Below are 14,730 nucleotides of genomic sequence, written 5' to 3'. Positions count from 1 at the left end.
GGAAACGAAAACCTTCTCTCTACATCTCATACTTGAGAAATATAACTTTAAAAGTATTCTCTTCTTCCACACCTCTGTGACCTTAGTAGGAAGGCATAGCCCCTATCTGAGCACAGACATATTCTCAGAGAGTAACTTGTCTCGGAACAAGTAAATGTGTGGGGATGCAGGCAGCACAGAAAGGACATGCGAATCATCTGGGAAATAACATTTAGAGAGTTTCCATCTGTAAAGGAGTGAGCAGTGACTGCAAAGCAGTGCTTCCAGCTGTCTGAGTTGGGCTAGCATCCTGACAGCACTGGGTACCGAATGGACATCCTTGCCTACGTTCCTGGTAAGAAACTGTAGGTGCTGATTTCTGTCTCCTGTGTGATAAGAGGGCCTTATGTTGTCAGTTATGGGAGGCCTAATTCCTCCCAATCTGCAACAAATTCTGGCAAACGTGTGCTTTCCCCGAGGGCTAATGGTATCTGAGGTAGCTGTTTGCTCCCTTCTCAGGATGTATATTTGCTGCAGCAAGGGGTTGAAAACAGCCACCAGAAAAAACCCTGTAGTTAATAAACAGCGAGTAGTTAATAGACAGCTAACACATCTTGATGTAGTTGCTTGATTTTTCTTTTTCTAGAGTAATAGTGTGAAGAACTATCCATAACACCTGGAAGTATCTCTCCCTTTTTCATAGTGGTTCTATATTTGCATCCTAGAAATGACGCAAAGCCAACACCCAGTTGGAACAGAGTGAACTAATATGCTCTAATTTGTTTCATAGTGCAAGCGACAGCTCCACTGAAGAAGAAGAGACAATGACAATTAAGGACCAAGCAGAAAGCAGAATGTAAGGCTCTTTACCGGGACCCTAGTTCAAATGATACGATGTTTGTTTTTTCTGTAACTAAAATAATTGCCCTGGCAGTGATTAGAGTGAGAGCATGTGTACTGAAATATCTCCATTCCTGGTCTTCACAGCAAAAAAGCCCAATAATGAAAGTGCTTCAATCTGGCCCCAGGAGATGATGATGTTCTGTTGCATGGTGAAGATACCAAAGCTAGAAAATATTGTTGATCCTTGAGGCAGTATCGTACCTTGCTCCTGTACAGCTGCATGGAAACAGCTCAAAAGACCAACAGAATAGACCTGGGTGGTGGGGAAACCTGACTCTTCTCCAGACGGGTTTGAGTGACATGAGAGCTGTTTTTTAGATGACTCAGAAACAAACTTTGGAAATCTTGTAGGGAGTTGACTCAGACAAACCTTTATTTTTAGAAATAATAAAATAGGCTAGAATGGATGTTGATTTAAAGAGAATATTGAATATATTGTGTGGGCAGGGATGCTCTCAGTTCTCCTTAACTGGGGCGGGGGGAGCAGGGAGAGGAAGAGGGGAAAGAGGAGAGAGTGTGATGGATGGAATCCTGAACTGTAAATTCTTTAATATGCACAGATGCCGTCTTTTTCCTGTTGCTAAACTCGGGGCTTGATTCATACCCATAGGTTGTTAGACCTTTGTTTAATGTGAAGCAGATATGTCAAGCTTTAAACATGTAACTGCATTTATGCTCTGGATTACATTTGGAAGTCTGATGCATGTAAGTTCACATTACAGCAGTGGAGAGGACAAGCAGAACATTTGTATTGTTGTGCCAGCCAGTTACTCTTTTTTTTTTTTTTTTTTAATGGCATGAAAGAATAAATGATTTGACAAGGAACAGAGCCTCAACACTCAATATAATTTAGGACATCTAATCCAAAGCCAGCATAAAGCAGGGGCAAGACGATGCTTGGGGAACTCTCACTGGCACTGATGCAGATGCAGAAGTTGCATCAGTGTAAATCTAGAGTGATGGAGAGCAGGGCTTAGCTGATTGGATTTTGATTTGTTTTAATGTTGCTAAAGAACATACACAAATGAAATGCCTGGCAAATGTTATTCAGTTCTCTTTCTAAATAAAAAAGTCTCTTGGTTTCAGCAGGGCAAGATTCTGATCTCATTCACGAGGAGTCAATGCGAGGTTTGCTCTTATCTGGATGGAATTATTAAACAGGGCTACATATTCATATGTATGTACATATAATATACCTGCATATTAGGGCCTTGGAGGGTTACTTGTCTTGATCTGCAGGCACTTAGCCTAGAAAATACGCTGTTGGTTTATCCCTGGAGTGCTCAGGTAGTCAGTGCCATCTCTGGTGCTGTATCATAAGGCTGCTCTCCTAAAATTACCGCTACTTGGGCATAGTCCTTAGTAGTCCAGCCATCAGTTTAGATGTTGATTTGCTGGTTCTGGATATGATGGCAGGAGATGTGAGATCCTTAAAGAGAAATAATCCTAGAGCATAGGTTTAGTTTAGATAAGTACAGCAGTACGATGCTGCGTGCTCATACACACCACCTAACCGCATCATTAATATCCAACTCAAACCATGTTACTCAGTCTGTGTACTTCTCAGCTACCACTAAAATAAGGTGTATTATTTGCTCATAATCACCAGATGAGCTACGAATTGATAGTAGCCTTCCTGTAGCAGGTGACTTGGAAGATGACTCACTGAAGAGAACCGCAAGACAAAACAACCATATCTGCCCATTAAGTCACGATAGGACATTTCACAACAGACTGCTATCACAAAATTGCGGTTGCTGACAGTTTAGCAGTCTCATTAACCTGGAGGAGACATGGGTGAAATTAAGCCAAAGACTCAAAAATCCTAAAAACTATCAGAAGACATTTTTTTTCTGTATGTATTTGAATCCCAACCCCTGTATCCAAAGGGGACAAAAATCTGTAGACTCTAATTTCCATGCCAACATTACATTTGTTCAGGGCTCTTCTACTAGTTGTGTGTTGTGCCTGAAATGCAGAAGGGGTAGGTAAATTGCCAGTAAGATGAATTTCATGTTCTGTCACGGTAGTGTTCGATGTGTTGCCCGTGTACTGGTGCTGTTATTACCAATAGCTATTATTTGTGTAGATGCCCAGTCCTTGTTTTGAGCTGTCACTCATATGAGAAGTTCCTCAGAGTTTGAATTTATCCATATAATGCTCTATCTTGATTAAATCGGGTTTTTATTTTCTTTGCAGGAGGAATTGCTCAGGGAAAAGCCTGCTACTGCGACAACTCCGTACAGCCCGAAAAGAAGCCTCAGAGCTTCTTCATAAAACGTCTACCCCGGCTGAAAAACTTGAAGGCATAAAACAGGATCCAGAAAGTCTGGAAGAGAAAGGTTCCTCTAAAATGAGTCAAAACCAATATTGTAAAGTGAGGCAAGAGGCAAATAAGGTGATTCCCAGGAAACTGATGAGATTGAAACCAGAGAAAAGAAATACCCCCTTGTCAAGCTGCGGGGGCAATGGAGCTGACATAGAAAAAGAAAACAGAATGGAAATCGAGGAGGCTAAACATTCAAGAAATGCTCCAGAGTCTTCTCTAACTACCACTGAATTGCCAAGGTATCACACAAAAAAAATAAAAATAGTATCAACTGAGGAAATCGCAGAGTTATTTGGGCCTCCACCTCCTTGGGCTTAGTTTAATGTAGTGTATTCTGCATAAGGTCTAATTTTAAAGTGAAATCAGGTGGTTGCCTTATGCACCTGCCCAGCTATTTGGGAGAGCTCCATTATACTGACTTTTCAAAGGTTATATTCTGCCTGCTATTTTTGGAGTGAAATTTAACATTTTGACTTTGACATATGAGCCCTTGAAAGAATTAGAATCTGCTTGCTCTGGAGACTATTACTTTTTCAGTGTTAAACAGTCGCCTACCCTGCCACTTAGACGCTTCAGCTACTGTGTGCTTGGTTTAAATGGCAGATGGCTGGTTGCAGGTTTTTTTTCTCTATGGGATTCCTGACATTAAAGCTCATTGCTTCCATCAGTTCTATAAAACTGCATTTTGTCTACCTATTAGCCTGCAACGTAGATGGCAGACCATGGCTTGGCAAGAATCTGGGTTATTTATTGTTGCTGAGTAAGAGCTCACAATGATTTTAAAGGATTTCAGTTTTCTTTCTTGCTGTTCTATTTATTGTTGGGGCACCTGGGGCTTGAAGAATTCAGAAGAAATTGAACTTAATATTTGGTGTGGGAATGGCAGATGAAGTCTTTCTGCAGACGTCAAAATATAGAAAGATGGAAGGCCGTGGTTCAGGGGGAAACTTGTCACCGTATTATAGCAGATAGGAAACGGAGTTAGATGGAGAATTTGGGTGTGGGGATGGGGAGTGAAACATCACAAACACACCTCTGCTGAATGGAGTTCTGGTCTCCAAATGGATTGTCCCCAGTTACCAGAGGTTTGAGGTCTGCTTCTTTTCTTCATTGTTTGTTTTTTTTTTTTTTAGAGAGATGATGTCATCCAGTGACAACTTCTTGCGTCTCCCCACAAACACCATAAGTGCCTTCTAAATCTATTTTAGCTGTTCATGTCATGATTCACCCTCAAGTGTGTGGTATAAATATAAGAAAAAAGAAATGCAAACAGATGAACAAGGGTGCTTTTTCTCCCAAGTGAAAAGCTTAAGCAAAGCAGAATCTGTGTATTTTTCAGGATGGAAGAAAGTAAAAGAGAGCTATCCCAAAAGGAAGAACAGATGAAAGAGAGACACAGGAGACACAGATTCCAGGAGCAGCTGGAGCGATTGCAGCCTCAGCAGTCAGTTACTGGAAAGCAGCCCATGGCAGAGCAAACCCCCGTTTTGTTCCACATGGTTAGTAGTTCAGTCTAGGACCGTCCCTTTCAGAATGGCTTCCTGGCCAAATGCATGTGTGATCCTAGAAGCAAAAAGTAATTTTCCTTGCAGTTATTTAAAATCTGTTTGTTATGGAGCACTATTACCTGATGAGATGAGCAGTCCTACAGCTCTTGTCTCACGCTAATAATATTTTTCTCACCTTTCCTGTATGGGGAGCACTCCTCTTACAGCTGCCCACCAGGCTTGACATGTCGGGGTACGGCAGGAGTCCCGGCTTGCTGAAGTCCATGGGCTCAGTGTCATCTATTTCACAGGAGCCAGACTTTCACACATTGTTTTTTCATCACTTTTTCAAAAAAGTAAAATATTTTTACTGTCGTGCTTCTAAAGCAAAGCCTGTGCTGAGTCCTGTCAGGTTGTCTGCCCCTAGCAGCTTTATATTTCAGTTCTGGGGGTAGGCTTTGAGGATTGTGGTTTTAGTAATAGGTTTTGCTTTTGGCTGATGTCCTGATTAAGGGAGTATGAAATTATCCTGATTTTTCCCAGAGCCTAAAATATGTCTCAGAGGACAGGGCTGTTTTTCCTCCCGAGAAGACTTGTATATGTAGTCCTAATTCATCCTTGTACTGATTTTACTGAACACAAGGCCAGCTGAGAAGGTAAGAGGAGATGAGAAACTCCAGAATTTGTCCACGGGTCCACCATCATGATTTATTTGTGCTAATAGCAGTAACAAAGCTCTTCTGTCAGGGCTGTAAGGTCTTTCAACTTTTGTACTAATTTGGGGGATGGACCGTTCAGATTCGGCTTTGTAAGCGATTGACTAGTGTATTTCTGCAGATTGAAAGCTCATTTTTTTAACACTGGATTAATCACTGATTAATTAATTAGACTAACAGACTGACAGCTGAATTTCCCTCTGTCAGCCTGCTCTGGCAAGGACAGTGTGCAGCACAGAGCTCCGTTTTGAAGGTCGCAAAGGTTGTGATTCTAGTCTTCAGACCCCTTCCTTTCTCAGTCTGCTAGGAGGTGTCACCAAATTCCAGTTAGCCCTTATTAAGATGGAGGCACTGACTTGCTCGTCAGAAATATACTTGAGCCTTGCTACCTCATTCCTGACAATGCATCAAGTGATTCCTGAATTGTTCTGTATCTTGGTCATTTCCCATATTTGTTGTGCCGAAGCCAATAAAATGAAGATAATGGCTTGGTACTGTGGAGTCTCTCAAGTACGGCTCAGGGTGTATCTACACTGTTGTCTTGCCGTAACTGAATTACGGTGTAAATATGCCCATAATAGCTTTAATGATATTACTGCCAGCTGGTCATGGCAGCGTGGACGTTGGCATAAGCTAACCAGCCCAGGATTTACTCCGCTTCTGATGCCTGTAGAAAGAGTTAACTGGTACCTAAACTAACCGGCAGCCTGCTTGAGGGAAACCTGCCTGAGGCACCGTTGGTAGAAACAAAATCAGCACAACCGGTACGATAACTGGGTTCTGCGGGCAACTTTGCTCTTAGTTCTCCTTCAGAAATATTCATTATTAAAATTAAGAATGAAAAATGTATCAGCATCATCTATCAAATACAACAGTCATTTATAAGATTACTTGAACTTCGTCTTGACAGCAGCATTTTTTTCTTTGAATCAGAACAGGTTTTTCTTTTCTTTCTTTTTGCCTTTGCACATAGGAAGACAGAAAAACTTGAATGTTTTGACATTTAAAACTAACGAAGCTGCAATTTGGCAGCTGTGTCTCAGTGAAAATATCTAATATCTCTATATAAACATGTATATTCAAAGAACAAGCCACAGTGTTTGACAGAGTAGGACATTTTCAAATTTTTTTAAGTCCTTTGTTTTGGCAATGATAGATGTTCAGATCTGGAACACTTGTCATAGTTTCCAGAATTCCTCTGACCATTTATAATGTACATAAATAATTAAATTGAATAATAATCAGAGGGAAAGTTTAGAAACTCTGCAATTACTGTAACTGAGGTGCTGGGAAAGAAACACAAAGGAAATTTAAAAAGCTGCATTAGGGTTACGTTAGAGTTCTTGTCTAAAATTTAAAAGCAGTGAAATCAGATTTAATGCTGCTGTCTCTTTTTTCTTAACCTAGTTCAGTCAAACTCTGTACTCAGCTTCACTCTGTGGGAAGCACTATCGTATAAATGAGAATCAGGTTTGGGAAGAAAACACGTCCAAAACAGTGCAGGTGACTTAGGCTGAGAACTAACTTCCAGAGGTACTTCAGCATCTGAAGAAGGGGCTGATATCCAGTGGTATTTTTCAAGACATGCAAGTACCAAGTTCCCCTGGAAATCAGTGGGTTTATTCTAAGAATTCTGCCTGTCAAGTCTCTGTCTTCAAGTGTCTGAATACTTTTGCAATCTGGCCCACCTCTTGTTTTTTAAAAAAATGCATAGAAGAACCTGAGTTTTTAATGATTTTTTTTCCTGCTCCCCTCTACCACCCAAACTTTTAGTGAAGCTTAAAACTGGCATGAGTCTTTCCTCTGAAAATGGGCCCCTTAACCACATTTTAACCTTTGGATCTAATTCTGAACTGATTCAAGCATCTACAGTCCTGCTGAAAGCTAGCAGAGTGGGGATGTGATCCATGCTGTAAGGTCAGGTTGAATTAATAGTTTAGAGTAACATGCATAGGGTTTGTTTCAGTATTTGAGCAGAGTCAGTGGAGACAGAGAAGGAAGGGTGTGCAGTACGTAAAACAGTTAAGTGGAGGATGTAAAATGAAACAGGTTTGATGTGCCATTTCATTCATCTTGTGTATTGTGATAGAGTAACTTAGTACTAATGTTGATTTCCGTATTACATTAGATGGGATCCAGGTCATAGTTCTTACTTTTGCCAGGCTCGTCTCTGAGTTTTATGTCAGGGAGCAGAAGCAGCAGGTTACTCTGTAAGGGAAGACGAGCCAGGAGCTGCAGGTAGGTGACAGCAAGGCGGGCAGGGGCAGAGAGCTCCCCAGCAAGGAGTGCAGGCCCACAGTACCCAAACAAGAAAAGCAGAGCAGGTCCGTTGAGGGTAACCAGTTGGCAGGTCTGTGGTAATGAGGCAGGTCCAAGATCAAGGCCAGAAAGTCAAGTCGGGGACAGGACGGGGTTCGGCAACGGTACGCAGGGTCAGCCAGCAGCCCAGCGATCACCCAGGAAGCCTGCAGAGATGAAGCAGGTCTGAGATCAAGCCACAAAGTCATATCGGCTGCTCGGGAGTTGCGTTGAAGGGCCCAGCAGAGGCTTCGCACAGCTCCTTTCGCAGCAGTCTCACCTGAAGTTACACGCCTGAGCTTGTGTTGGAGCTGGCCTTGAACCGCTGCAGGGGGTGGTGCTCACGGCCCTGATACCTTACATCCACCTATGGAATTAAGGTAACAGACAGCAAAGAGCATTTAGCTTTTATTAAGCTTTTTAATTATTGGGACAAAATAAGTGTGTTCAACAGGGCTTCAGCCTGCTTCTCTCTTTGTTGCTGTATCGTGATATGGTAGTTTGAAAGCTATTAGGAACCACCTAGCCAGCAGTACCTTATAAACACTGTTTTATCTAGCTTGTACAGCCAAACTGTTTGGAAAATGAATGCGTTGACTCATACTGAGGCATCTAATTTTTCTTGGCTACACAATCACTTTGGCTAACCTTGTATTAGTGATTATATTGCCACAATCATCATCTTATTGCAGCTTAGCCTTACAGCTGGCTTACAAAGCAAAAACATTCAGGCATGCAACCGAGTCATTCTAGCTTAACGAATGTATTATGCGGATACTTTCTCTTCTATCTTGTAAACATAGACTCTGTAACCTTTCTGTCAAAATTGGTACGTTTTTTATATTAATATACCGTCGACTCAGCTTCCTGATGTCAGGTAAAATTCCCAACCAAAAGATTTTCTGCTTGCACTCCCACAAAGCCAAAATTAACAATATACTATGGTCAAAATCTTCCTTGCCCTTTTACTGCCTTATTCTCACTTTGATCTGATATCAATTCCACAGGAAAAATCTCTGACAAAATTCCTGGGCTGTGCTTACCATCGAGAGTAGCGCTGAAGCACTGTGTGTTCGGTTACTGTGACAGCTACCCTGGGTGAGCACAGTGTGACTGAAAGTAGAGACTGGTTTCCAAAACTTGTAGAAATGTTTTTAGTTCAATTACTGGTCCCATATTTTTTTATGTAGTAGGTGCCTTGATCTGCACAGTTGTCAGTGGAATGCTTTTGGTTCTTTACCTGTCTTACTAAACTAGGTGCCTGTGATTTCTATTACTATTGTATGGGTGTCTTGATCTTTTTAAGGCAGTAGTGCTGGCATCAACATTGGAAATTGCCTTTTTCTTACGTCTTACCTGAGCACAGAGGGTTGTTCCAGGACGTTGACTGTGGGCCCCAGGATCCCAACCTAACAGTTTACCAGCTGGGCACCTCACCAACTCCGTTGTAGAGCTGCTTACATGAATGCACTGAGGTGATGTCCTAAGCAGTATTTAAAAGTTCTCCATTTTTATTGCTGTGTGGAAAATGCATAAAAGAACTGTAAGAAAGTGAAATTCACGTCTCAGTAGAAATAATGTACAAGGGCCTGATCCACCAGTGATGAAAGGAATAGGTTTTGTGCAAGTTCTGTACAGAAATACCAATTTATCTCCAACAAAGTGGTGCGGTATACATATGTGGAGAAGTTGAGGAAAACTGTTAAATTTTCTTTCAGTTATAATGGTCTTGTAACACAGTAACTGCATTTTTCTATATCTGTATTACTCTAAAACGGATCTTGTAAGTATAAATCACCCTGTGACCAAATGTTCTCATTTACACTGGACCAAAGCAACTGCTGCATTTGCACCTGTGTGAATATAACTGAACCCAGCATTTAGCCCTTACTATTATTTTGCTATAGTTAAAAAAAAAAAAAAATTGTAAAAATTGCAAAATAGTTCCTACGCTAAATCTTTTTCTGGCATCAGAGCTCTAATTTGGCTTGTGCTTCACTCTAGGTCTTCTCACTCTCTTGGACTGACTCTGCGGGGTTGTGGCCAGCAGTGATGTGCCAAACAGCCAGCAGATGGCCCCTGAATTCCTCCCTTTATTTTTTTTTTACAGCGAGGTATTTAACGAGTTCCTGAAACAAGATTAGAATCTCTTGTACTTAATGAACCTGCTGCCTCAACTCAAGAAAGGCTTAAAAATAAACCAAGGCAATTAGAGATGTAGTTAAATTTAGCGCGCAAAAACAGAAGGCCAAGGTTCCTGTTCGTACCACCAGTCCAGCGCACAGATTTCAGAATAGCATGGAAGTTCCCAAGAAAATGTTTTTCTAGCATCGGCGACTGTTAGCTGGCACGGAGCCTGTATTTCTGGCCTCCTCTTCGTCTTCCCACTTGGTACCAGTGAAAGCGAACGGAGGGGGATTTGCTGGCAGGTTACTTTATGCTTAGGTTGAGTTGAGCTGGTTTATGGTCTCCTTGGCTGTAGTCAGCAAGGCAGAGGAGCCGCGGTTGCGACTGCCTCTGCCATGGCCCAGGATGGCACAGATCTGCCCTAAGGATTTGCCTTAATAGGCAAAACAGAGAATCTAGGCCTTAAATGTCTCTGCTACAAACAATAGGCAGAGTCTGCTTGCTTGCTCTCTGTGTTCTCGGAGTAAGAGATGTTACGGCAATGTGCGCTTGGGCACTCTCAGGGCACCGATTAAAGCAGGTCAGGAACTGTACAGACTGATGACTCCTCTCAGTAGTTCTGCTCACCCAACCAGAGCAGTTAAATGACATACAGTAATCCTGCTTTAATAACCTGTTGTCTGCTTCGGTAGGTTTCTGAGCCAAATTGCTGCATATATGCTCAGAACCAGGACACTCGCCTTCCGTACTGAATGCAACGGGACCACCAAAGAGCCATAGAGACACTTCCATTTAAACTTCTGTGTGAAGACCCCGTCTGACGGTTTCACGGGGACTCCCACCTTTGTCCACTGCAGTTTCCAGCTATGGAACGAACTGCACGGTCAGGTCTTTACAAAGAAATGACTGCTTTCGGTGCCGTTTCTTTGATTGGAGTTTGAAATGGCCCCAGGAAAATGTGAAATATTTAATCCTTTATATGCCTTGGCATATCTTGGAAGTGATTAAAATGAGTTTAGGCTTATTCTTGAATATACTTATGCATGATCTTGACAGATGGGAACATTCGTTCCTGTTGCTTAAGGGAAAGGTAAGTAAAAAGAGTAAGTAAAGAGAATAAGCAAAAAGAATATCGTTTCCAGAATTACACGCATGAACTTGCTGCCAGTAGAGGTCCTAAGTACTGCTCCATTCACGCTAGCGGGATGGTTCAGATTAAACTTGAAGAGAAGACAATAATGTAAAATGTCCATGGGCTAAATTCTAATTCTCATTTAGAAGAGGGCAGGAGGACATAAAAACATTTCCGTACTTTTTGTCTTCTCAGGTCTTGCTCTTTGACAGGCCCTGTGTTTGTTGGCAGAAGGAATAGCTACCGTAAGTTTGCAATGCATATGAACAAGCACCAGTCACATTTAATTATATAGAGAAATATTTTCTGCCATGCGTCTCTTTGTTGGAATCAGAGCAGAATTCACAACTCCTGGCCTTACCTCGGGGCTGTGATCAGGGATGCTATTTGTAGATGAAAGGAGGCTGAATCTGTCCCTCTGTTTTTCAGAGGGACTGTACAGGCTTATCTGACACAGCCATGCTACTGTTATAAAAGCTGTAGAATTGAAACTATATTCCGAGTTTTTCAATGCTAAACAAGAAGGCATGAGACTTAAGCTGGATTACAGTTCCAAATCTTACCACACCAGCGGATAAGCTTGGTCACAACTTGGAAACACATTATTACACAAATAATAATTATGGAAGCATTATTCTTAGTGGCAGGGAATGGAATTCAAGGCTTTATCTGAAATTATGGAGTGGAAGTATCATGCAGTTATTTTTATTTTAAAAACATAGAGATCTGTCCAGCTATGTGCCAAGCACCTGGCGTTCCCCCAAGCTTCGGTAGATATTGCAAGCACTTAGCAATTCTCAGAATCACAAAACCCCTGTATTTACCGCTTTGGAGAATTCACAGGTCTGAAGGGTTTTCTGCATAATATTTTATTATAATGCACGATCGCAGAGCCTGTATGACAAACTGGATACCATCCATTCCTAAACTGGAAGCGGATAGTTTGCAAAGCAAGCCATTGAGCTCTGGTAAAACTGCCTGATGAAGCAGCTGAGCACTGTTTGCACCCCACCCCACCCTTTTTTTTTTTTTTATTTTTTTCTCCTTGGGGGATTTCCATAGAGTATCAGGGGAAATACATGAAAAGATAAATAGATGAAAGACTAGAAAAAATAAGGCTTTACCCAAGTTGATAAATACATGGTGAATCTCCTGGAGTACCAAACTAGAGCCCTTTCAGCAGTATTTAAAGCCAGCTAGGAGCATGTGCTGAATAGCAGCCTAGTTTTCAGCCGGCTGAGGACCGACTCCATGCTCTATCGCAACATTTCAAAGCGACCGTGTACAATTTCCTTCCCCGCTGTGGGTCTGGAAATCATGGCACGTTTTATTTGTGAGGCAATTTGAAATCATTTGAAGAACAACGCCATGGAAGGCACAGATCGTACTCTCTGGGTTTTGGAGAACACGACGCTGTTTCAGGAATGTCAAGAAAGGGAACAGAGATTAATATTGAAAGATTCTTGATCATCTTGCACTGTTCCTCTTCAGAGTGTTTTACAGGCTTTTGATAATTAATCAAGCTAGACAGGGACTAGGATAAGGAAATGTTATCCTCGTTTCACAGAGAAATACTCCATGCCAGAGCCAGGACTGAGGCACAAGTTCCTGATTCCCAGTCTTGTGCTCACATGAAATGTGTAAGTAATTAAACTTCTTTTACTTATTCCAGCTGCTTCTCGTTAACCAGGAGTATAAACTCATTAGAGGAGGAACTTTTTGTTACATGTGCTCAGAACACCAGCACAATGAAGCTATGAATCCTTCTAAGCCTCTGTAAGTGTTAGTCTAGTGTAAACAGCAATCATGGAAAAGGCACTTCTCATTTTTAATTATTATGTCTCGGAAAGCAAACAAAATCAACTAGGATTCAAGGTTACTTTGATTTAAATTTTAGTGCAATTTTCAGAGCAGTTCTTTGTTTACCTGAGGAGCTGAGACTTTGTCAGAAAATCTTCCCACTTCTAACAAATGAAGAAGAAATTGTTCCCACTTGGAACAAATAAAGAAGCTGCTTGGTACCGGTTATTTGTGCCAGTTATTGGAATGTTTTTAGCTGCACTCAGGCTTGTGGCTAAATGGCCTCAATTTACACAATTCTTGAATGTATTTGTGTGCCAATATCCATTTTTCAAACCGTTTTGGTTTGTTAACATACTTTACAACCATGTGAACGTTCTGTGTCCTAATGAACGTCAGAATTATGTTGGAATCGGTCCTTAGTCATCTTAAAGCTGGGCTGGTGTTTGACAACGTGCTCCTAGCTGGCTTTAAATACTAATGAGAACATTCTATGTCCTAATGAAGTCATTCCAGAGCAATCTATCAAGGAAGGCATCGTTGCTTTGACTGTACTTTGCCCGGCGGTGCTGACTGATAGATATTCTTGTTTCATTCACAGTATTCTGGTCTAGTGAACTCAGCCTAACTAGAAAGATATTGTCCAAAAAAGAACATTAGCTGGTTGCATAGGACTCTCTGATAGTAATAACGTTCCAGGACAGGATGAGGCAGGAGATGACGGGAAGACACACTGGGATACACAAGAGAGAGCGTGGCAGGGGCAGTGCTGCGTGCTCACATCAGGAGTACTGGCAGGACGAGCAGAAGTGAGCGGGTTAGGATGGGAGCACCCTCGAGGGTACAAGGTTCTTATTCAGGAGAAAATGTTTGAGGCTGTGGAGTTGTCTTTTCCACTGCAGATGGCAGAATAAACGTATGTTGAAGTTGGGGCCAAAAATACTTTCTGCCTGCGTGATCCTGAGTGATCACCCAGTGTCTCTCTGCTAACATCTTCTATGGGCCGGATCCTTGACTCTTGCCAGACGGGTCAGGCAGATCTTTGATAGCATCAATAAGCCGTTAACTCTAGTGAAGCAGTTGAGAATTCCCTTAATGCAGGTGAAAGCAGAAGTGGCATAGAACAGCGTAATTCACACTACATCACATCTCTTTGTTGCCTTCATTTCTGTTGGGAGGGATTATGGGTAGGATGAAGAGGGATTTTTGTAGAGCACTGACTGTCCTGAGCCAGAAATGTAACTGATCCTAGCTATCGTTAACTGTCTGCCAGTGTTGTGGTGGTCGTAAAGCTACTTTAAATTGCAGTTCAGGTTAACCATGCTCAGCTGGCAGCAACATGAAAAGGTATACAAAGTGAATTTTGCTGTCCTCGGTTCCTGTGCCGGGCAGAGCTCAGTTCCTTTCTGTGCGTCACATCTGAACTGCGCTCCTATATTCAGTCATTTCTGGTGACGAGCTGGTGTTCCTCTTTGACGCTTGCCCTCTTTATGCTCCAGCAGTGATGCTGTCTGGCTTTAGCACGCTTATGCATCAAAAGAAGCATGGGCAGCAGGGCGAGGGAGGGGATTCTGCCCCTCTGCTCCGCTCTGGGGAGACCCCCCTGGAGCCCCGCGTCCAGCTCGGGGGTCCTCAGCATGGGAAGGACATGGGGCTGTTGGAGCGGGGCCAGGGGAGGCCACCGAAATGCTCCGAGGGTGGCCCAGCTCTGCTGGGAGGACAGGCTGAGAGCTGGGGGGGTTCAGCCTGGAGAGGAGGAGGCTGCGGGGAGACCTCACTGCGGCCTTGCCGTGCTGAAAGGGGGCCGACAAGAAAGGGGGGGACGGGCTTTTTAGCAGGGCCTGCTGCGACAGGACAAGGGGGGATGGTTTTAAGCTGAAAGAGGGGAGATTCAGACTGGATATAAGGAAGAAATTGTTTACGCCGAGGGTGGTGAGACAGTGGCAGGGGTTGCCCAGA

At 42.6% G+C, this 14,730-nt stretch overlaps 1 protein-coding gene across 1 annotated transcript in view; it reads left to right on the top strand.

Annotated features, from left to right (window-relative positions):
- DNAAF8 (dynein axonemal assembly factor 8) overlaps positions 1-14,730 on the top strand; it is a 96,991-nt gene that overhangs the window by 11,171 nt on the left and 71,090 nt on the right. Inside the window, exons 8-10 of the mRNA XM_087733981.1 lie at positions 770-835; positions 3,082-3,450; positions 4,551-4,710. Coding sequence (XP_087590107.1) covers positions 770-835; positions 3,082-3,450; positions 4,551-4,710 — 595 coding nt within the window. The remainder of the gene's footprint in view (positions 1-769; positions 836-3,081; positions 3,451-4,550; positions 4,711-14,730) is intronic.

The sequence above is a fragment of the Nipponia nippon genome, unplaced genomic scaffold (assembly GCF_047370975.1).
Source record: "Nipponia nippon isolate SJK-2023a ecotype South Korea unplaced genomic scaffold, ASM4737097v1 scaffold_5, whole genome shotgun sequence".
Lineage (NCBI taxonomy): Eukaryota > Metazoa > Chordata > Aves > Pelecaniformes > Threskiornithidae > Nipponia > Nipponia nippon.
The sequence above is the reverse complement of the archived record's forward strand: the minus strand, read 5'-3'. Positions and strand labels throughout refer to the sequence as shown.